The 22,530-nt window shown below is 39.3% G+C and overlaps 1 protein-coding gene across 12 annotated transcripts in view; it reads right to left on the reverse strand.

Annotated features, from left to right (window-relative positions):
- Nucleotides 1–22,530, reverse strand: part of MAST4 (microtubule associated serine/threonine kinase family member 4) — a 558,512-nt gene that overhangs the window by 66,932 nt on the left and 469,050 nt on the right. For 6 of the 12 annotated variants that reach the window (XM_045999068.1, XM_045999070.1, XM_045999065.1 and 3 more), the window contains 4 exons: nucleotides 11,378–11,447; nucleotides 7,270–7,278; nucleotides 5,784–5,862; nucleotides 71–228 (listed from right to left, as the gene is read on the reverse strand). In XM_045999068.1, coding sequence (XP_045855024.1) covers nucleotides 71–228; nucleotides 5,784–5,862; nucleotides 7,270–7,278; nucleotides 11,378–11,447 — 316 coding nt within the window. The remainder of the gene's footprint in view (nucleotides 1–70; nucleotides 229–5,783; nucleotides 5,863–7,269; nucleotides 7,279–11,377; nucleotides 11,448–22,530) is intronic. The other 6 variants (XM_045999072.1, XM_045999069.1, XM_045999071.1 and 3 more) reach the window with 1 other exon arrangement.

Raw genomic sequence — 22,530 nt, forward strand, 5'->3', positions numbered from 1 at the left:
ACGACTTCCCTCGAAATGGTTAAAAACAGATAATCCAATTAAGTAACAATTTTCAATCAGGTCCACCTACCTCAGACTTCGGGAGCGGGGGCGCATAGGCGTGTTCCTGCATCTGTTTTCTGTGGCAATGCTTTCGGTAGTACAAAAATGTTTCGACAGGAAGTGCAATTCATCTGGCGTTGGTTGGTAGGGTAACTGATGCAGCTTCTCCTGGGAGGAAGAGGAGGACTACAACAAAACCACAGGGAGGTTAGAGGACCAGAGAGAAAGTGAATTTAAATTCAAGTGAATTCACAATCAAAGCAGTGAACCTGGGTGACATCACCATTTTATAGTTTCCCTTTCACATTACAATTATAATAATTAGTGTCTAAATGTGTACCCTAACTGCTTTCTCTGTGAGGTCAAAATGCCTACCATATTTCATCTCATTTGTCTATAAGACCATTTCCCAAAAGATAGTTTCCTCTCTTGCAGAAAATCCAGGCTCTGAAAATGGGGAGGACTTGCTCAAAGCCAAGGCAAGAAAGGGCTACCTGGACAATCTGGGTGCATGAAATGACAGATTAGTTCTCAACTGAGTATGGTACCCTTGCTTGGACCACTGCTCACAATTAAACACTGTGGCTTTCCGGTGAGTAACATAAAATGACTTTTATGATGTGTGATCATAAATAACATAATGAGATCTTCCTTTACAAGGCATGCTGTCTGTCGATACATTGATATGTGCCTTGGGTGAAAAGGGGATGAGATGAAGCTACTTTTCTCACTAATGCCATTGTTTTACAATTTTGAATTTTTTTTCTTCCTTTTTTCCTTTGGTTAAGACTCGCTCTTCTCTCTCTCTCTTTCTCTTTTTATTAACATACAATGTATTATTTGCTTCAGAAGTACAGGTCTGTGAATCATCAGTCTTCCACAATTCACAGCACTCGCCATAGCGTATATCCCCTCCCCTCTTCTCCCTTGTTAAAGCAGCTGCAGTGTTGGTGAGTTTTTTAAATTCCTTGCGTATAGATTTGCTTTTTGAAAACTGTCACTTCATACTTAGAGAAAGGTAACATAGAAAAAATGAATAACTAAATAACACTGTTTTTTAATCAATCTGACAAACAGAACTATAAAGCAAGCAGACTTTTCTTTTTGTTTTTACTGGGAGGTAAGCTCTATAAGCAATTCTAACAAAAGAGACTGAGAAATTTTTGAGCAAGAGAAACATGATTAGAATAAGCAAATTTGTAAAGTTAACACTCATCCAAAATCTCAGTTTTAACAGTTTTTTTTAAAGCTGTCATTAGTTTAACAATAAATGCACTTCATAAACACTGAAGCATCACAATGCAGTAACACTAGAAATTAATGACTAAAGCTTAAAAATACCCTCATACCTTGAAATTATAAAACACCTTATAAGTCCATACAGAGACAAAGAGGAAATTTATAGTGTAATGAGATTGTTTTATAAGCCATAAAAATGAAAACGCTACTGGAAAAACTTATGAGTTAAACCAAATCTCTATTCAGAAGATTATAAGCACAGTCTTAAACATTTTTTGCTGGGGAAAAAAACAAATAAAACACAAATTAATTCAACTCAAGCAATCAGGAAAAGAATAATAAAATCACTGAAAGCAGGAGAGAAGCCTTAATGATCAAAGTGAAGATAAGGAAATTAGCTAATAAAAAAATGTAAGTAAGAATCTGTACACAGGTCTCAGAGGAAAACCAATGTCCACAGTTCTGTATCCAGGACTGCAAAACCCTAAAACTCTGGGCGCCTGGGTGGCTCAGTGGTTTAAGCCGCTGCCTTCGGCTCAGGTCATGATCTCGGGGTCCTGGGATCGAGTCCCGCATCGGGCTCTCTGCTCGGCAGGGAGCCTGCTTCCCTCTCACTCTCTCTGCCTGCCTCTCTGCCTGCTTGTGATCTCTGTCAAATAAATAAATAAAATCTTAAAAAAAAAAAACAAAAACCCTAAAACTCTGAAGTTTATTCCTAAGACTACAGGAATCCCTTCTCTTGGCCCAGCATCAACTGAGCTCATGGAAAGCTATTTAAAATATGCATTCAATCCACTTAGTGGGAATGTTAATTCAGGCTTCTGTAGAAATATTGATATATTTGATTGTGAGCCGCTGGCCCAGGTGTTGCTGGGCTGTCGGGTACGATACAAGGATCCCGTTACCTTTCGAAAATATGAAAATTAATTCCCAAACACACTGGGCTCTAGAGTTTCACGTAAAGTATCAGGGGCCTGCAGTGACATGGAAATGACAGCAAGTGACTTCAGAAGGGTAGCTTCCCTCTCTGGAGGGAAGGAGCAGAAAGGGACTGGGGTGGGGACAGCGTTTTACTTGTACCTTTAACATTTATTAAACAAAATAACAATTTATTTTAAAAACAGCCCTAGCAAATGTCACAAAATGTTATCAAGTGTGGAAAATTCTGTGGTTCTGCCATATATGCAGCCACAGAACAAAACCGCCAGGTTTAGCAACAGGGAATAAGGCAAAATGAATGATGCAATGGTGTTAAATGTTCCAACCTTAACACTAGTAAAGAAGCGAGGAGGCAAGGACTCCTCTGGGGAGAGAGCCTCCTTCATCTCAGTTGGAACAAGCAAGGTACAAATGGGAGGAGGGTGATAACCTATGCAAGTGACAAAGGATGGGTATATGGCATTGGGGACAATTGCAGGCCAGCAAAATGGCCCCAGGGATTCAAAAGGTACCAAAATAGGGCCCCAAAAGGGAGATGATATTGGACAATTGAAAAATCCAAGGTTAGGTTTTAGCAAAGATCAGGGACTCACTCAGTGGAGAACTTTCGAAATCAGTGAGAGAGGCAGGACAGCAGAGGTGCCGGCTTGCCCCAAGACCACACACCATACTTCAAACCACCTCCACTGGTCAAGGCATCCTGGGAGTCCCAGTTGGAGGAGAGCTTCAGTAATTGGTCTGGGAGTTTCCAATAAACTGTGTCTGATTACTTTACACTTCTAGCATATTCTCTACGTGTGGTGTCAGGTCTCCTCACCCAACTGGTCTGCACATAACTTTTGATAGCATCATAAATCAAACCCATATTCACAGAGTAGAGGGTTACATAAAAAAGCTGTACAAGACTTCCCCAAACCTGTTCTGAATAATGATATCATTTAATCTCTCCAGATAACCATTTTGCAACAGACAATACTCACATGAATGCATAATTTCCTACTTCTTATTAAATGTAGTATCATTTAATAGTCATACTTCACATATGTATAGGTATTTATATTCTTATTTCCATTTCCTCAGCAGAAAATAATTAATCTGTTAAGAAATATGGGGGAATGTCCTCCTCCTGCTGCAGTTCCATATTACTTATTTTGAAATTAAAAATTATGACTGCAATATTGTCTTGGAAAAGTTCCCCACTGATTAATCTTAATGGAAAAATCTGGAGTTGAAAGAAGTTGCAAAACCAAATATGTTCTGGAGGGACTGATTAACTTCCTATGACCAAATCTTTTCAATGTTAGAATATAGCATTTTTAACACTTGCCAAAGGTACAGTTGCCATATATCCAAAGGATAAAGATGTGATGTTTACATTTCAGTAGTAGTAGTGCTGGAATTCAGCAAACAACACAATTACCTGCCAAACTTAAGTTGTATGTTCCAAGTGTTTGTAATTTTGTGTTCTGTATGTTTACTTTTAAAAAATAACTAAAATGCATTTTGATTGGCTTCATGACTAACAGTTAACCCACAAAATGAAAACTGGAGAGTGCCTCAGGTAAGATTTAGAAAAGAAGAAAATGAGGGGAGTCTGGCTGGCTTAGTCAGTGGAACACGTGACTCTTGATTTCAGGGTAATGAGTTCAAGCTCCACAGTGGACACAGTGATGAACTTAAAAATAAAATATATCTTTAAAAAAAAAGAAAGAAAAGAAGAAAATGTAACTACTAAGCAGTTTGGGCAAATTTTGCCCCACTATGTAAAGGACAAGAACCCAAAAAGCCTGAGAGAAATGAAAAGTAGCTTTTCAAATTTTCATTCATTATATTTATCGACAATCAATAGGGAGAATAGATAACTGAACTTTTTATATGTGGAGCACCTACACTACACACACTTAGCAGTTCTTTGCATCTTTTGGCACAAAGTAATTTGAAAGCTAAAATTTTAGAGGTGCCTGGATGGCTCAGTTGGTTAAGTGTCTGCCTTTAGCTCCGGTCATGATCCCAGGGTTCTGGGATGGAGCCCTGCGTTGGCTCCCTGCTCAATGGGGAGTTAGCTTCTGCCTGCCACTCTGCCTGCTGTGCTCTCCTTCTCTCTATCCCCCTGTCAGATAAATAAATAAAATCTTGAAAGAAAATTTTATTTTGAAGGAAAAAGTAGGAACATGAGGTCAAAAATTGTATGTACCATCTGCTCCAAGTGCTCCAGAAAATTCACATTATATTGTGTCTGGAATTCTGGAAACACATAATATAAGGCAGCAATGATACCAGTTAGTTTATAAACAATGATAGTGTCCCTTCTTTTTTTAAAAAAGCATTTATTTGAGAGAGAGGGAGCAAGGCAGTGGGGGTGGGGGTGGGGTGGGTGGGAGGAGAAAGAGAATCTCCAGCAGACTCCCTGCTGAGTGAGGAGCCTGCTGCAGGGCTCCATCCCACAACCCTGAGATCCTGAGATCATGACCTGAGCCGAAATCAAGAGTTGGACGCTTAACTTACGGGGCTGTCCAGGTGCCCCAGTTGTAATGTCTTTTCAATATAAGTACGTGCTGAATGTACGTGCTTAGCACAGAGCTGGAGCCTGTGAAAAACTAGCAGCACCAGCCCAGTGAAACAATGGATGAATAACCCTACACAATAAACCACAGACTTTCACAAAATGAAGATGGAAATGGACCAGAAGGAAATCTAAAATCATCAGGTCCACATTTCTGGCTTGTCCAAGGGCATTCAGGCCATTCCATTAGGTATGTATTGAACACCTACAATAGACCTGGGGTTTCTAAATGACCTTCAGCTTCCGAAGCTCTGCAGAGACAGATACCCCACAACACCACTAATTTAAACTGAGAAAGCATCTATCTAAACTTACTGAATTGTTTCCATTCGTTGCTAGAGCTCGTGTTGAAATGTTACAGTTTAGGGCAAGAGCATCCTTTCTTTATCCTATTTCCATGGCTTCATTTTGTCTCTTTGTCTTAACTTACTACAAAATTCTTTTAATCTCTCCTTAAAAAGATGTCTTACCTAGGAGGTACAGATTTAAGGCTTGCCGTTTTTTTTTTTGTTTTTTGTTTTTTTTTATTTGAAGGAAAAAAAGAAAGAAACAAAACAGCAAAAACAAATAAATAAACAAAAAATCCCTGCATCTAAGCCACACAAGAGGAAAAAAAAAGACCCGGGCCATCAAAGTTTAATGGCGTTTTCAGTACTGATATCACTGGTGTGGAACCAAAGCAATAAAACCAGATTGCATTTTCCCCCTCCACCCCCACCCCCCGAACTACGCCAAATGGTATTAAAACAAAAGCTCCCAATCTCCTCCAAACTTGTGATCCTGGGACTTAACTCAATTTATGCACCATAGTTTAAAAGCTTGCAGCAAAGAGTATGTCCTTTTTACATCTGTCAGTTCCTCATGTGATGAGGAACCTATTCAGCGTGACAGACATGCCGAATTTATCTCCCCCTTCCTACCAGGAAACACCCAGAGAAAACACGTGCGGTGCCAGAGAGCCGTGTGATTGTGAGGAAGAGGAGAACAGTTCAGTACTTACAGAGACTGTGGAGCTGGGTGTGTTTGTCCCATAGCCAGAGGAGGGGAGAGAAGCCAAGGACCAGCGGCGTCCATCAGTCCTATTGAGAGAGGGAGATTAGCTTTGGCCAATGCTGGAGCACTGTTACAGGGGAACCCCAGGGAAACCGAGCATTTTTAGTCAAACAAATGATACAAATACGGTCAGTGAAGATGTGGAAATGTTCAGCACGGGCCAGAGTAAACAAACATTATACAGCAGGTTGACTTTTATTTAAACTGAATCGATATAGCCAAACAAGTAGAAAGTGAATGGGTTGATCCATATTATTGATCTCTCCCTAACACACTTTGACAAAATGAATACTGGGGATAATTACAATGGTCAGACTCAGCAGATTCAAATGAATAAAAACAGAAAGGGAGGAGGAAAAAATACTTGTGTCTGGAGGCTGATCACTGAGGTCATGGGTCTCTGGAAGGGCCTGAATTCCAGCAAGGTCTAAGAGCCTGTGGAGACTTCAATTACATCCTAAAAACTCTCCACTTATTTTCAAGGGAGCTGTCCTCCTCCTCACACCTAGGGAGGGGATTAGTGGGGCTCAGGGCTGGTTCAAGTCTTAAGTAGCAAAAAACTTTCACACTAAAATAATGACTGACCGTACGGACAGAATCTCTAAGACTTACTATCTTCTGACAGGACCTGGCTTCAAGTGTTACAACACAAGTCCCTTGCAGAGTTCTGAGTAGGTAGCCCCGCTCTGGCCCAGGACAGCAGGGGCAGAAAGAATATTCTCCACTAGTTAAGAAGCTAATGAGAAGAGTACAAGTGTCTGCTCCAGTCATAGAGGCAAAACTGTCAGGAGTCCTTAAAGAGAGTGATTTTCTCTCCAAATGGTCAAAGGGTAGCTTCCGGAGTAGATTCTGGTTAAGAGTTAGGGTCTTTACAAGGGTCTCCAATGACTGAATGAAATAGTAGAGACAATACTGTTGCAGGGACCAGAAAGCAAACTTTCTGAACTCTTGAGTGTTCCAGAGTCATTATTATTTATCCTGTTTTAAGTAAGACTGTGACTTCAACATCATCTACCCCTGTGAGAACAAATAGATGCGCCTTTGCCAAGGGAAAAACAGGAAAAACACACATTATAAAGGCCTATACTGCATTCTTTAGATGTAGTCTATCCTATATAGACTTCTTATAATTTACCTGTACTCATTTACTATGTGAGAGATAAGAGGGGGCAAATTTACCACAGACACATTCACAGGAAGTTGAGGTCAGGGGATTCAATAGCATTAGACTTGAATTTGAGAAATGTCACAATTAGATGTTTCTGTAAAAAAACTGATATTTGAGACTAAATAACAGTCAAGGGAAAATATAATCACAGGCTACCTTGGATGTTGCCTCCAATAAATGCAAATGGTCCTCAAAGACAAAATGGAGAAATTCAAGTGGACAAATCACAGAAATACTACAATGTTAAAATTTGAGTAAAATTTACCTGTCATTTCTGTGACCATGATTGGAGTACAATTGGATCGTTTGTTTTTTAAAAAAAAGAAGCAAAACAAAATATTTGTAAATATGCCAGATATAAGGAATGGGAACAATTAAGTCATATGTTCTTTAAAAATATTTTTAAACAATTAAAAATGTTAAAGATTTATGATAAAATAATTGTAAGAACATGTTTCTAAAGACATCAATTAAATGGACACAGGTTAGTTTTATTTTATTTGGCTGCTTATTGAAAACTTAAAAATCCATACTGTACTTTACATTTTAAACACCTCCAATTTTTAGAAGTAAAAAAAAAAAAAAAGGGGGTGGGGGATATGATTTTTTCTAAAGGATTATTCAGTCCATTTAATAGCAATTATCAGAAACTAGTCTCTGGAAAGAACGCAGGCACGATTTCCCCCATTGTGACTTTGTTTTGTGATTCATTAACTCTCCTTTCCCTCAGGTATCAATGAATATATTTCACATGAATGAACAATTGCAAGGAAAGACACAATCTTACTAGTTTTGAAACATAAATTACATTTGCTTACTCTGGAAAACACCCAACTAAAAGATGTTTAAACAAGAAAGTGCAGCCATGGACCAGAAGTAATTTATGTCTCATGAAGTTCCCCAAGTTCTTGGTATCTATTTACTCAAATGGAGCACAAAGGACCATTGCATTTTCATTACCATGACAACCACATATCAGAAGTTAGTATACATGCTATATACTGTACTTAAGAGAGAGCATGCCCTTTTTTTCAAGAAAGCTATCACACAAGTGCAATTTAGATCCTGCTAACAATGTTGTCTTTTCTTTGCAGAAGCTACCAATAAAATATTATTGGAAGACAGACTACATTGCAGCCGAAGCAATAAGGCTTTTCTGAAGTGATTTTTTTGGGGTGGGGTGTGGTGGAAATCTCTCAGTGTTAAACTAAGTGAGAAAGAACGAAGAGAAAAACATCTGATGGGAACACAGAATACAAAAGACTTTGCAAAAAACATCATTTCAACACTACTGAAAAAATTCATATTAATACTGTATATAACAAAGAAAAAGTGGAAAGTCCCAGTATCAACCTGGCTCTTGTAATTGTAGAAAGAGGAAGAAGATTGATTTGTTTTGTTGTAACAGTCACTTGGCATGACATCTTCTATATTCTGATTGATACTGGAACATGTTGAACTACACCAGGTGCTCAACCAGTGTCCAATGACCTGAACTCAGCAGCTAAGTCTGTTCTAGTAATTTGCTTGTGGAAATATATTCTGAGGAATATGGAATAAGGAATAAGGAACAATGAAGCCACTAGGAAACACCATGGCATGCAGTCAGGGCTCTGTGTTTTCAATATAAGTAAAAGCAGTAAGTAATGGGTCAATTCCAACAACTTCTGGGAATGGCAGAACGTTATTGCCTCCATCTTAAGCCAAAGAAAAAACGTTAATTCTGTTATCAGACTATAAATCTGTATCACAGTTCTTAGGAAAGTAAAAATATGCTTCTTTGCTCCTGATGAAACTTATTATGCTATAATGCTCATTTTCATCCTTTTTAACTCATTAGTAAAAAATTAGCTTGATAATTTTACTCTTATGGATGTATTAGATAGCAAGTGAGTGCCATCCTATTTTCCAGTCTGAAATTAAACTATTCCATTACAGGGGATGTCTAGTGGGGGGCGTATTATCACATACTGGTATATATAAGGTATATGTGTATACACACACACACACACCCCACACACAAAACGGTATAAGATAAGAAAACATTAATAAGCCTGATCTTTATCCCTTCACTCAAGAATAATTTTAAAAACAGGGCAATCTCTTCTCTGTTGGACTAAATATACAAAATAACAACATGTGAGAGTCTCATAATGATATTACTTCTTAAAGTCTCAAAAATGCACACCAGAATTGAATGGAATAGAGACCCATGAGTGGTCTTTCCATGCTTCCTGAATAAAAATGAACTTTAGAAAGGTGGAGAGAGACACCAGATGTTAAATAAAAACACATCAATTTTAGTTTTTATAGCAAATGCAGGGTTCTGTTTACTTGAATAAAAGTTTAAAAAGATGATCACTCATGCCTCAATCTAAATTAATATTTTTTGAAGAGTGTGGAGGGAGTTCCATCTGGAAATTCATGCAAAATGAACTACAGGTCTCCTGTGATAATCTTCTGTCATGGTTTATGGTTTATTGGTCAAAAATTAACATGCCTGTGGGTTATATACCTTTTTAAATAGCAGGGAAACCAGATTCATCTATCCTCCAGTCACCCACTTAATTATCAGATTCTCTTCATTTTTATAAATCTGGCAGGATTAAGAGACTATGATTTCTGTCATGTTTAAATGCACACTATAATGAGATTTGCATTTTTCTTATTAAAGTAATTAAACACATTCTTTTAAGAGGTGTGTTTTAAAGACTGCGGTGGGTTCTTGTTTATCCATTTTTGTAAGATTTTCATTTCCACTTAGATGAGTAGCACTATCATGAATTAATATTTACTGGGTGAACATAGGCTTTGTGGGACCAGTTAATTTTCACCTTTTCTTTATAGTGCTTAGAACAAGTTCCTAAAAGAAGAGAAGTTGAACTGGGGAAAAAGTCAGGGTGGGAGTCTCAAGTTCCTTAGAGAGCCTGTCTTATGGTTCTGGTGTCCTGGCCACGACGGAGAACAGGTACTTTCCACACACAGGCACCTGCCATATGGTGGGGGATGTGTAATATTTACAAGGGATATCAGTTACAGAGAATTTGGGAAATAGTGCCAACAGGTCCTCTTCTTTGGATGTAGTAATGTAAATACGTTACGTGCTGACAAACAGCAGTGGGGACATTGCAGGTTTTGCTGGTCAGGAACACGTGTTAAAACAAATCTATTTTTTTTTTAACCTACACGTATGTCTTTATTAAGTGCTATGTTAATCCACTTCCTGGTATAGTTAGGTGTGTGAGGAAAATGAGCAAGTGTGCTGGGCATATCCACCATAAATGAATTTACCCTGAATATTCAGCTACCCGGCTGAAGGGGCTTTTTGTTTTCTGTTTTTCCCGGAGCAGGAGGGGCCAGGGTGTATGAGAGGGGTGACAGAACCCAGGAGGGTGAAGGTTGGAATCAGACAGGGAGATGTACACTGATTCCACATATGGAATACAGAAAATGTAGCTGTGTAGACTCCTCTGACTTGGAGAAGTCACAGAAGAAGATCCAGAACCTACAAGATTTGACGTTATGGCACAGGCCTATGGTCCTCCTAATTCACAACAAGATTTCCTTGTGGCTCAATGACCCAGAGAGAACACATGTATCTTCAGCACTTGGTATCAAATTCTAACTAAGATATGAACAGAAAACATAAAATATCCTATAGCCCATGCGTGGCTTTATCTCAAAGGGATCACAAATTGGCGGCTTCATGCTCTCCAGTAAAGACACATCTTAGAGTTCATACCCTCTGATCTCAAGAAGGTCATTAAAAAAAAAAAAAGTATTTCAATAACAACAGTAACAGTTGCACCAGGACACAGACATGAGTCAAGTCCTTGTAACATAAGCTCGGATAGTTCCGTAAAAATCTGCTGAACCTCAAGCATGTACAAGGCAATGCTTACACACACACACACACCACACATAATGGTATAAGTAAGATAAGAAAACATTAATAAGCCTGATCTTTATCCCTTCACTCAAGAATAATTTTAAAAACAGGGCATTCTCTTCCCTGTTGGACTAAATATACAAAATAACAATATGTGAGAGTCTCACACCTTAAGAGAGAAAAAAGGAAACCATCATCTCTCGCTCTCACTGGGAGCCCAGTGTCTAGGGAAGGACCAAGAGAGGTACATGGAACTCTAACCCGAGTCAAAAATTATTATTAAACTGTTAAAGCACGAGTGTTTTCAACAAAGTTGGGTGGCGGTCTGAAGCTATCTTTGGGCAGGGAGCTTCAGAGGCCATATATAATACGCGGGATCTCAGAGGCAGAAGGCAGGGGAACAGGGGGGAATAAGGAAGAGGGGATTCAGGAGACACGATTCTCGACATAACACTTTACTATTTGACCCACAGAAAGTCCTCACCTCCGTGCAAATGAGAAATGGGCTGAGGCACTGGGGGAGAAATTTCTTGGACTATCTTGAGGGCTGTTTCCTGTAAAGAGAAAGAGGGAAAAAAAATCATAACATGATTTTATTTTTGTAACATTATCCACATCCAGGATCGTCTTCTTTCTAGTAATGCGTTTCTGTACATTCTTATCCCACATTCATCTCTTCAAAAACGCTTCAGTTTTCCTTGGAGCGGGGGCTGGGAGTGGGGGGGGGGGGAGTGAGGGAATGGGCTTGAGTCCCAGCACAGTGCTCTGAGGGTGCAAGATATATGAATAAGCACATCCATCCACCACCAAGCAGCAGTCTCCCAGGGATTAATAACCTAAACATTTCAGTCCTAAAGAATAATGTATATATCAATGCCTTGCTTCTCAGTCTTCTAGATGTTAACATCTGAAGTGACAGGATAGCTGTGGAGGTCTATGCTTCACCTGGTGGTGGGGGTGGGGCGTTCTATTGTGGGAAGCAGCCTCAGGATTTTTTATTTATGGAAACCAAGTACACGTCTGAGTTCTCAAAAATACATCCTTGCATTCCAGAATCCATGTTTTAAAAGCGGAAATATCAGTACGCATCATAAAATAACTGGGAAGAACCCAGTCATTTGGACCTATTTCTCCAATGACCCAGATCTAGCTCCTAACACTATTTTCTTCAACACCCCCCCCCCCCACCCCAGTTCGAAGCATCTGGGCTGTGACTGGCCAGGCAGACGTTCAAAGCCACCACCCCACAAAGGCTTTTTTCTCAGAGGGTGTTTTCCTTGCATCCCACGGAGGCGGGTGAGCACAGACCGCTCGCTGCAAAGAGCACAGCTCCTTGGGGGCTTGTTACTTCCTCCATCAGAACACCCAACCTGCTGCTGGTCATTGTGAATGTGTGGTAGGCAGCTGGTGAGGGGCAGCTCAGGACAGCCCAGATTACCCGGCTTCCCTCCGCATGTTTAATTAGACTGGCAGAATTATCTGAGGACCAGAGGGAACTGTATGTAGCTGGTTTAAAGGAGGAGGTGAGGAAAGGTTGCAGGCTAGCCTTATACTGTCTTGAAACATGGAGAATAAATAAGGAAGCTGTGTTTAATTCCTACCAGCCAGCCAGTTCCCACATTACTGATTTCAGAAACGTAAGTGACAACTGTGGTAAGGTGTGAGGAATACAAGACTGCATGTTCAAGTCAGTACCTAGCTGCAAACAATGCATCACCTGCGTGCAAATAAGAAGAGACCAACCCATTAAGGGGATACGTTTAGTGTTACCTTGAGGACTTCTGGGTTGGTTACATCTCTACTGAAATTTTTCGATTAACTTAAGGTTGCAAATTTTATAGAGATGTCTTCAACAGATGCCATTAACTTTATGAGACAGCACAATTAAAGCCATTTGACTAGGAAGCAATGAAAAGCCTGTTTCTTTATGGACAGAGAATCTAGAAGAACTTTTCCCTCTGTTGTAATGAAATTTATCATGTCTCTGCATCTGTTGTTCCTCGGGCCCCTGGAGAAATGGATTCTGCTTTTGCCATCCAGTAATCCAGGACTCTCTTTGTCCATTTATCCACACGGCTAAATTAAGTTCCATCAACTTTTCCCAACAGCCTTCATTCCCACCACCCTGCCTTCTCCCATCTTAGCTTATACATCACTCTTCATAGCCTTAAAAGATCTTGAAAAACTCAAGATAGCTAAAAATTCTTGTTTCTGAAAGGGAGATGAATCTAATGCCAGAAATCTTAGTGTGGATTTTGTTTATTTGGAAAACGTGTTCACTTTGCTCACATCCCATATAGAGCAAACTACCAGTAAGTTATCAGGAAAACCAGAAGAATTGATTGTTGGAAGACACAGTACGATCAGTTTAGCAATTCTTGCTACTGAAATCACTGAGAATAAATAATAAGATCCACGAAACTTAATACCAAATTCTTAGCTCCAAGTTCTTTGTAAAGTGAACAGTGTATCTGGAGATTATAATGAGATCAACTAGAACTAGAGAGAGCTTATTACCTATTTTCATCACTCTGAAGAAGGGAGAAACAGGGAGTTAACTTAAAACCTTTTTCACTTTTAGAGATTTCAATGACTGGTCCCCAAGAAGCCATGCAACATCTTATAATACATGGCAACTGATCCCTTTGAAGATGAACAGGCTGAGACAAAGATATATAGAGGTAGGTTAATTTAACTCTGCTCTTAATGAAAACAAAACAAAACAAAACAAAACCAAGGCTACCATTAACCATTTCTAATCTTTGGGTTTTTGCCTCTCCATTTTGTGCTGCCTTTCTAAGCCCATCGATTAAAAATGTTTCTCATCCACTCCTACATTGCTATAAAATCAAACCCAATTCCCACATTTTTAACTTCAAGACTACAGGGCCATCTGCAAAATCTTGTTCCTAACAGATCTTTCCTCCTGTTTCATGGCAGATCTACAGCCAGGTTTAAACGCCAACGTGTGTATACACGCACACCCCTCCCCCCACCCCTGCCTATCACAAAGGTTCTTCAATGGAGTGGGATATTAGAGAAAATGATGGTGGCCTGAACTAGAATCCCTGAGAATTCATTACAGACAAGAGATTACAGCTTAACTTGAGGACAGTTTTGCAAGCTCAACAGAAGAATGGAAGAACCTCAGGAAGGGGACAGAAACCACCCAAACAGCAGGATGATACAGTAGGGATAGATACTCTGGCAGCAGGAGATTCAGACTGGTATAGCCAGTAAGCTGTGAGCTATGTTTACTGGTATTAAGCAGGGGAGGGCCTTATGAGACATCAGCAGGCAAGAGAGATGCTAGAAATTTTAATCTGGCATGAACCTGTTGGGTGGACAGATGAGTAGCCAAAGAACGGAAGTTTAGGAGCAGAGATTAGGACATGAAAGGCCAATAGAAAAAACATCTTTGTGAGCAAACCAAGCATAATTAGTGATGCAGTAGAAATGAAGTGATGAAAATATTACAGTTTACAAGTGACCAACATTTGGAAATTTTGAGAGAGAAGTGGAATGGTTGTGATAGGACAGGAAAAGGGTGGATGAGTGTAGATTTTTATGTTATTACAGAATATTCCTCCATCTTCCTTAGGGAGAGGAAAAAGATTAGAATATTAGATGGGTGGGAGTTAATCTTCATTTCTGTTTTTGTTGTGTTTTGTTTTTAGAGAGCATGGGACAGAGCGAGAGTGAGAGCAACAGCGAGAAAGAGAGAGAGAGAAGAGAGAGAGAGAGAGAGAATCTTAAGCAGGTTCCACATCCAGCAGGACCCAGGACCCTTGAGATCATGACCTGAGCAGAAATCAAGAGCCAGACGCTTAACCACCTAAGACACCAAGGCACCGCTGGTAGTCAATCTTTGAAGTCTGTGATCTTATTTGAAAGAAAAATTGATTTCTATGTTACCTACTCAAGTCTCTGAGGCCTGAAGGACATACTTTTGTTATACAGTGAAGAAAATACCACTCATTTAGAACAGATTAAATTAAAAAGCACACCTTATATATGTATTCTTAAGAAATGAGGATCAGGGGCGCCTGGGTGGCTCAGTGGGTTAAAGCCTCTGCCTTCAGCTCAGGTCATGATCCCAGAGTCCTGGGATCGAGCCCCGCATCGGGTTCTCTGCTCAGCAGGGAGCCTGCTTCCTCTTCTCTCTCTCTGCCTGCCTCTCTGCCTACTTGAAATCTCTGTCTGTCAAATAAATAAATAAAATCTTTAAAAAAAAAAAAAAAAGAAATGAGGACCAGGCTGCTGTGGACATGCCCAGCAAGCCTCCAGGATGAGAAAGCAAGACGGACTGAAACCAGAGTCCTATACATGACCTTCACTCCTCACAGCACTGCTCCCTGAATTCATCCACCCATCTGCAAAGCAATACCTGAGAGACTTTCCAATGAAAACTGGTGCCAGTTAATTCTCTGCCCATATGTGCAGCCCTTGCTTATAACTCAAATCCTGCTGCTCCCAGGGATTTGCTGGCTCTTGGATCTTTGAGTGCTAGGACACTTCATAGTCCACTGTCTGAAAAACATCACTGCTGATGTTTTTGACCTGGTAAAGCAAACCTTAGCAGTGGTCAGGCATTTGGTAGGTAATTAATGCTAGGGTCCCGGGGGTGGGGTTGGGGGGGGGGAGGACTAGCACAGCCAGTATACAAGCAATATAACAAAATGGGACTTTACCTCACGGCTCTGCACAGGGTGCCTCATTTTCAAGGCAGTTATGGTTTAGAAAGTGATTTCCAGATTAATTAAATTGTTTGATTGCTTTGTAATTAGGTTGGAGAAGTCCTGTGTCTTTACCACAGAGAAACAAGTTGCAAATCTTTTTAAAAGGCATATGCTGTACCCACCACAGATTATTAATGTGCTTTTAATAGCTGTCTGTTCACACAATGATAGTTTCTGGTTGCCTTGATTTTCTATCAGGACTGAGGGAATCCAAGAAATAATGATAATTGCTATCTGAAACTCCTGGTGGATCAAAGAGTAAGCCCCCCATTTGAATCCTTGTTGTCATTACTTGACGATCAGCTTAAATGACTTGTGGCGTTTTACGCTGTAACACTCAATACCATGGTTCCTGTCGCTTTGTAGGAGACTCTGAGTAACATACTGCCATTGCTTTAGAGTTTAAGCCCAAATCTGCAAGGATCAAACCTAGCATCTCCTTCCAAGATGAATTTCAGCAGATAAGATGGGCACAAGAGCAGTTAGGCAGGAACCTCAGGGTGAGTGAGCTTGCAAAGACAGTAGTTCCCAACACCTGACCCTTCTGACTCTACCCTAACAGACCCAGCTAATACAAGAAAAGTTAAGTCTTCCTTTCACTTAGCTGTCTCAGCAACTGGCTCCTCTCCAGATACGATTGTGGAATATTAATTAAAGCTGGGCAGCTGTTTAGAGTCTAAGTGGACACAGAAAAACCTTGATTGGCCTTCTTTGGAATTGTCTCTGGGCAGGCTGTGAGGGGTCTAGAGCAAGCCAATGAGTAGAAGTAGGCTCATCTGCCTGGGTTTTCAAGTAAATACAAGATTACAGACAATGAACCAAAATTGGCATAAAATCTGGGCTCTCTGAACTTGTTTTGGTTTTCCCTGTCCCTCATTGCTTACTGATACTTCCAGCAGCCAGGACCACTGATTCATTCCTTCAACAAATATTTATCAATCCTCCACACCATGTAGAGGGCAATAAGATTTTTTTTTTTTTTTTAAGATTTTATTCATTCATTCGACAGACGGAGATCACAAGTAGACAGAGAGGCAGGCAGAGAGAGAGAGAGTGGGAAGCAGGCTCCCTGCCGAGCAGAGAGCCCGACGCGGGACTCGATCCCAGGACCCTGAGATCACGACCTGAGCCGAAGGCAGCGGCTTAACCCACTGAGCCACCCAGGCGCCCCGGGCAATAAGATTTTACTTACATTTTAGAAAGATCCATCTGGTGTTCTGTGGCCTATTGGCTGTAAGCAGGTGTGAGTGGAAGCAGGGAGATTGGTTAGGAGGCTACGAGCTCAGACAAGCTAAGGAATGATACTCCGGGTGGGGTGACTTAAGAGCTCAGGTACTTTCTGGCACTAGAATGAATAGGATTGGCTAAAAAAACTGGGCTGAGGGGAATGGTAAGGGAAAGAGAAGAAACTAAGAGGACTCCTAGATTCTAAGACTAAGCCAATGAGTAAGATGGTGGCATTAACTGAGACAGGGAAGACCAAGGGGAGGATAGGGTTTGGGAGTGTGAGACAGAACTAAGAACCTAACTCCATTATCTGGGTGGGTATTAGGCTCTTTCACTTACAGAGACACCACCTCAAATAATTTCAAATATATCAAAATGTACTCATATGCCACTTTATATGCAATTATATATAACAATGTTATACTTAGTTGCATTTCTCATGTAACATTTATATTAATTATGTAAAAATTCTTTTATAATTGTTACTGTACTTGAGAGGAGGTAACATTTTTCTGCTCACATTTTTTAATGCCTAACAGACTGAATTATCCTGATCTGAGTCAGACACTCAAACCACTCAAGAGTGCTAGTGAAGGGTTTGTAGAGAAGGAAAATTCTACAGGCTAAATATTGCAGATTGAGTAATGATAATTTCAAACACTCTGTCTGTGTCACCACAGGTAAAACTAAATGGAATTTAACAACACATACTCTCTTCCCTTTCTCTCTTCCTCTAATTGTTATTTCTAAATATTTGATGGGAGGATAAGCCTTAGTTATACATGTAGATACACACAAAGTGTATTTTGAATTCTCAGTGCCCAACCTAGTCCCTAAGATATAGAAAACTAGAAACATACTGTTTTTTAAACCCAATAATTATGTATTAAGATTTTTTTTGTTCGCAGCTTTGAGCTACGTACTACAACAGATTAAGTGCTGAACAAGACCCAAAGAGCTAAAAATCTGATAGAGGCCGCTAACTCTAGATATCATCCAGCTCTAAACTCATCTTGCAAAACCAATTCTGGATCCAAATTCATGTGAAAAAGAACTTTTCTTAAGCCAACGCTCTTAAATGTATCAAAATTACTTACTAAAAATGAACTCTCAATGACAATACCATATGGAGAATGTACTGTGTCACAGCAGACTCTTGACAAATGGACACAGAATGCTTTCTAAGGAATGACGGATGAGGCTGGAGGTGGAAAACATGTAGGGAGTAAAAGAGAGATCCAATAACAGGTCAATTTCTATGTCGTAAGACTCCCAATGATGCCTATTGTCTCCATTTCATGAAGCTGGTCCTCTGGAATTTGTGTACTCTATTTGAAATGCTGTGGCATTGACACGAATCCCTTGGAGATGTGTTATAATGGGTTCTTGAGAATGTTTTAGCTTTTCATTGACCCTTCCTTATTACTCTGAATTGATGTCACATCTCAAGGTGATACCGAGTAAAGACCGGTGAATGTCAAGAATGATGAAGAAAGTTGATTTTTAGTTGTGTATTTTCCTCCCATCTATAGTAATTCATCTCCCCACAATAGAGAAGAGATTATTTTTAGTCTTTGTTTAAAGTTGCTGAGTAGCATTGGTGAGGTCAAGGAAGGGTAAGTTAATAACATAGCCATGGTAACAGATATTCCTAACTTTCATGCAATTTTATGAAACTCGATGCATTCCTTCATCTTAGATAATTAATTAGTATCTGAATCAGGATAAAAGACTAAGTTAAAGAATGTAACCTACGGTGCACACTTTCTTTTTCTGGCATACACGAAGGGATCTCAATTCTTTAACATAATTAGATACAAAGAATTTCCCTTTTAACTTAGAAGAGTAGGGTGGGTGCCATCAGGAAATTGGTTCTTCTCAGACTGTTTGCTTCAAATGCTCAGTAATTTCTAGTCAAAGAGCAAGTATTTAAATGACATGGTGCATATCCATATACCTTGCTAAATATAATCTGAATGTAATCTCTATTATATATAAATCTGAATGTATCTTTATTATAAAAATCTCTATTACTTTTTCCTTTCAGTTCTTCATAGTTTAAAAAAAAATACATTTTCTACTTAAGGTGGTCCCATTTAACAAATACTAAATGTTCCTTTGGCTGCTGGTACACCAGTATTCTGTCTGAAAGAAGCAAAATACATACATTTTTTCTTTTAATAGTTACCTAATCATTTTCAGTGAGTAACTCCAGAAACAGGTTCAGACTTAAAAGAATCAAAGACATTCAATTCTATTGCTTCATTATAAAATAATATGCTATGTGCCAAGTATCTAACAATTCAGAATTGTGACTCTGAGTTCCCATAATCCATACTGATGTTGGAAATTCCCTGGCCCTGAGACTTTGCTCTAATATTTTTCTTTCACTCTTCTCTTTAATGTCCTTATATCAATAAACAGTTCTCATCTGCAGTGCATAAGAGAATCACCTGGGAAGCTTTAAAAATGCTGATATCCAGGCCCTAACATGCCCCTTTTTAAATGAAGTGATTGTAATATGCTAGGACTCAGAAGCATGACCTTAGAATTTGCTTGTATACAATAAATCAAATTCGAAACTTCCACTCGTCCCTCAGACCACTTAACCAGGAAGTCTGGATTTTTTTTTCACTTCCCCATGTCATGCTATAATGCAACTTTCCTCCTTGTCTCAGGTACAATAATAGTTCAATTTTCCTTTTACAAATTCACTTCATGTGACCTCCAAGTATTGTCAAAATAGGACTAATGCTTGAAATTCCTCCCCTATCAATCCAAACAAAGAGTATCCTACCATGTGAACATGCTGGAAATTCCACCTGCCTGCAGGTGTTCTCTAAGGTTAATCAAATAAATGATATACTTCCTTTACCTAGTCCTACTGCTACCCTTCACTTCATTATTCTCACTCTATTATTTCCTCTATACTCACTTCGTTACTTCCACAATTTCTCCCTTTTTTCAAACAGGGTGTAACATCCCACCCAAGCTTAGCTGTGTATCACTCCTATATTCCTAAATTAAGACTAAAAGTCTCTGTAAAAGGAAAACATAAGAAAAAAAATTCATTGGCCATAATCATTGTGGTTTTGTTTTTTTTTTTGTCTTTTAAAGGTTTTATTTATTTATTGGCAGTGAGAGACACAGCGAGAGAGGGAACACATGCAGGGGGAGTGGGAGAGGGAAAAGCAGGTTTCCTACCGAGCAGGGAGCATGATGCCAGGCTCAATCCCAGGACTCTGGGACCATGATCTGAGCTGAAGGCAGATGCTTAACAACTGAGCCACCCAGGCACCTCCATTGACCATAATCTTGCTTACACTTTTACTATTAAGGCTTAATCTTTTGATTATTCAAACTTAAACACCAGTTTTCATTTCAATCACCACCTAACAGTATATGAGTGAAATATTTGCCTTAAGACTGTGTATTCCCTGCTTTCATTTTCTCATAGGCAGAATGCCCAGTATTTGATTCATGTAGTACCGGAATTTTAAAAATTATTAGGACAGTTAAAATCAATTCACGGGGCCTCAAGGCAACATGTGATTATCAGAAGGAAAAATAACATCACTCTAATTATTCCAATTATTCCTTCTTACAAAAAAACAGGACCTGGGTGGCTCAGTTGGTTAAGCATCTGACTCTTGGTTTCAGGTAAGGTCATGATCTTAGGGTCATGAGATCGAGCCCCGTGTGGGGCTCCAGGCTCAGCATAGAGTCTGCTTGAGATTCTATCTTTCCCTCTCCTTCTGCCCGTCACCCATCTCACGGGAGTATGTGCGTGCTTTCTCTCTCTCTCTCTCAAGATAATAAATAAATCTTTAAAAAATTTAGAAAACAAACAAACATGATTTGTTTTTTTCCATGACAGAGATGTGCCCATTCAGGTCCTTATTCTATTTATGTTCTATACATGTCTCCATGGCATTTTCAGCATACAATCCTAAATTATGATGGATGGGGTGAGGGGGCTTGTTTCAAACCACACACAACCCTGAGATTCTCTGCACAAATACCAACTTTTAGAAAATCACTAACTTCAGGAGCCACAACTATTAATTACAATGTGTTGAACCCTTCAGGTATGTTCACGGGTACTGAGGTAGGAAATAAAGTTATGACTACTCTTCCTGAACAGCATGACTAGGTCTCTACGGCCCTCTGAAAGAAAAATTAGGTACATAACAGGTACAAATTTTAATCACATATTAAATCATATGACAAATAGTTATGTAACTAAATTTCAATACCAGAAATTGTAAAGCTCCTAGAAGAAAACAGGGAAAAGCTCCTTGACATGAGTTTGACAACAATTTTTAGAATACGACACAACATCAACAAAATCAAAAAGAAGTAAGACTGCATCAAACTTTTTAAAACACTTCTACAGGGGCGCCTGGGTGGCTCAGTGGGTTAAGCCACTGCCTTTGGCTCAGGTCATGATCTCAGGGTCCTGGGATCGAGTCCCGCATCGGGCTCTCTGCTCAGCAGCGAGCCTGCTTCCCCCTCTCTCTCTCTCTGCCTGCCTCTCTGTCTACTTGTGATCTCTCTCTGTCAAATAAATAAATAAAATCTTAAAAAAAAAATAAAACACTTCTACAAAGCAAAAGAAACAGCACAACGAAAAAGCAACCTCTCAAATGGAAGAAAATATCTGCAAACCACCCATCTGGTAATACATAAGGAGCTCATACAACTCAATAACAAAAATAACAAAAAAAAATTTTTAATGTGCAAATACCTGAGACATTTTTCCAAAAAAGATGTATAGATGATCAAGAGAGAAATGAAAAAAAAAAAATGCTCAACATCACTAATCATCAGAGAAATACAAACCAAAATCATAATGACCAGGGAAATACATACCAAAATCATAATGATATCACCTTACATCTATCAGAATAACTATTATCAAAAAGACAAGAGACCACAAATGTTGGCAAGGATGTGGAGAAAAAGAAACCTTCATGCATAAGTGGTGGGAATGTAAACTGATGCAGCCACTATGGAAAACAGGACAAAGATTCCTCAAAAAATCAAAAATAGAATTATCACATGAAACAAAAATTCCACCTTTGGGTACTTCTCAAAAGATAATGAAATCACTACTTGTAGGTATTTACCCAAAGTTAACGAAATCACTATCTCTGCACCCCATGCTCACTGTAGCTTTACGTACAACAACCAACATATGGTAACAACCTAAGTGTCCCCTGATGAATGAGACAACTGTGGTATATACATAAAGGAATATTATTCAATCATAAAAAAGGATGCCCTGTTGTAATAACACAGATGGAACTTGAGGGTCTTATGCTAGGAGAAATAAGCCAGGGAAAGACAGATACTGTATTTTCTCACTTATATGTCGAGTCTAAAAATCCCGAGTTCATAAGAGCAGAGCGTCGAATGGTGGCTGCCCGGGACTGGGGGAAATGGTGAGATGTTGTTCAAAAGGTACCCATTGTATGTAGCAGGTGAGTTCTGATAATTTAATATAAAGTATAGTGACTGTAATTTACATATTGCAATACAAACTTGAAAGTTTAGGGAACAGATCTTAAATACTACCACGACGCACACAAAAATGATAATTACGTGAGGGGATGACAGTATGAACTAACCTTATTGTGGCAGTCATTTTACAATACATATGTGCATCAAA

This window comes from Meles meles, chromosome 3 (genome assembly GCF_922984935.1).
Source record: "Meles meles chromosome 3, mMelMel3.1 paternal haplotype, whole genome shotgun sequence".
Classification (NCBI taxonomy): Eukaryota; Metazoa; Chordata; class Mammalia; order Carnivora; family Mustelidae; genus Meles; species Meles meles.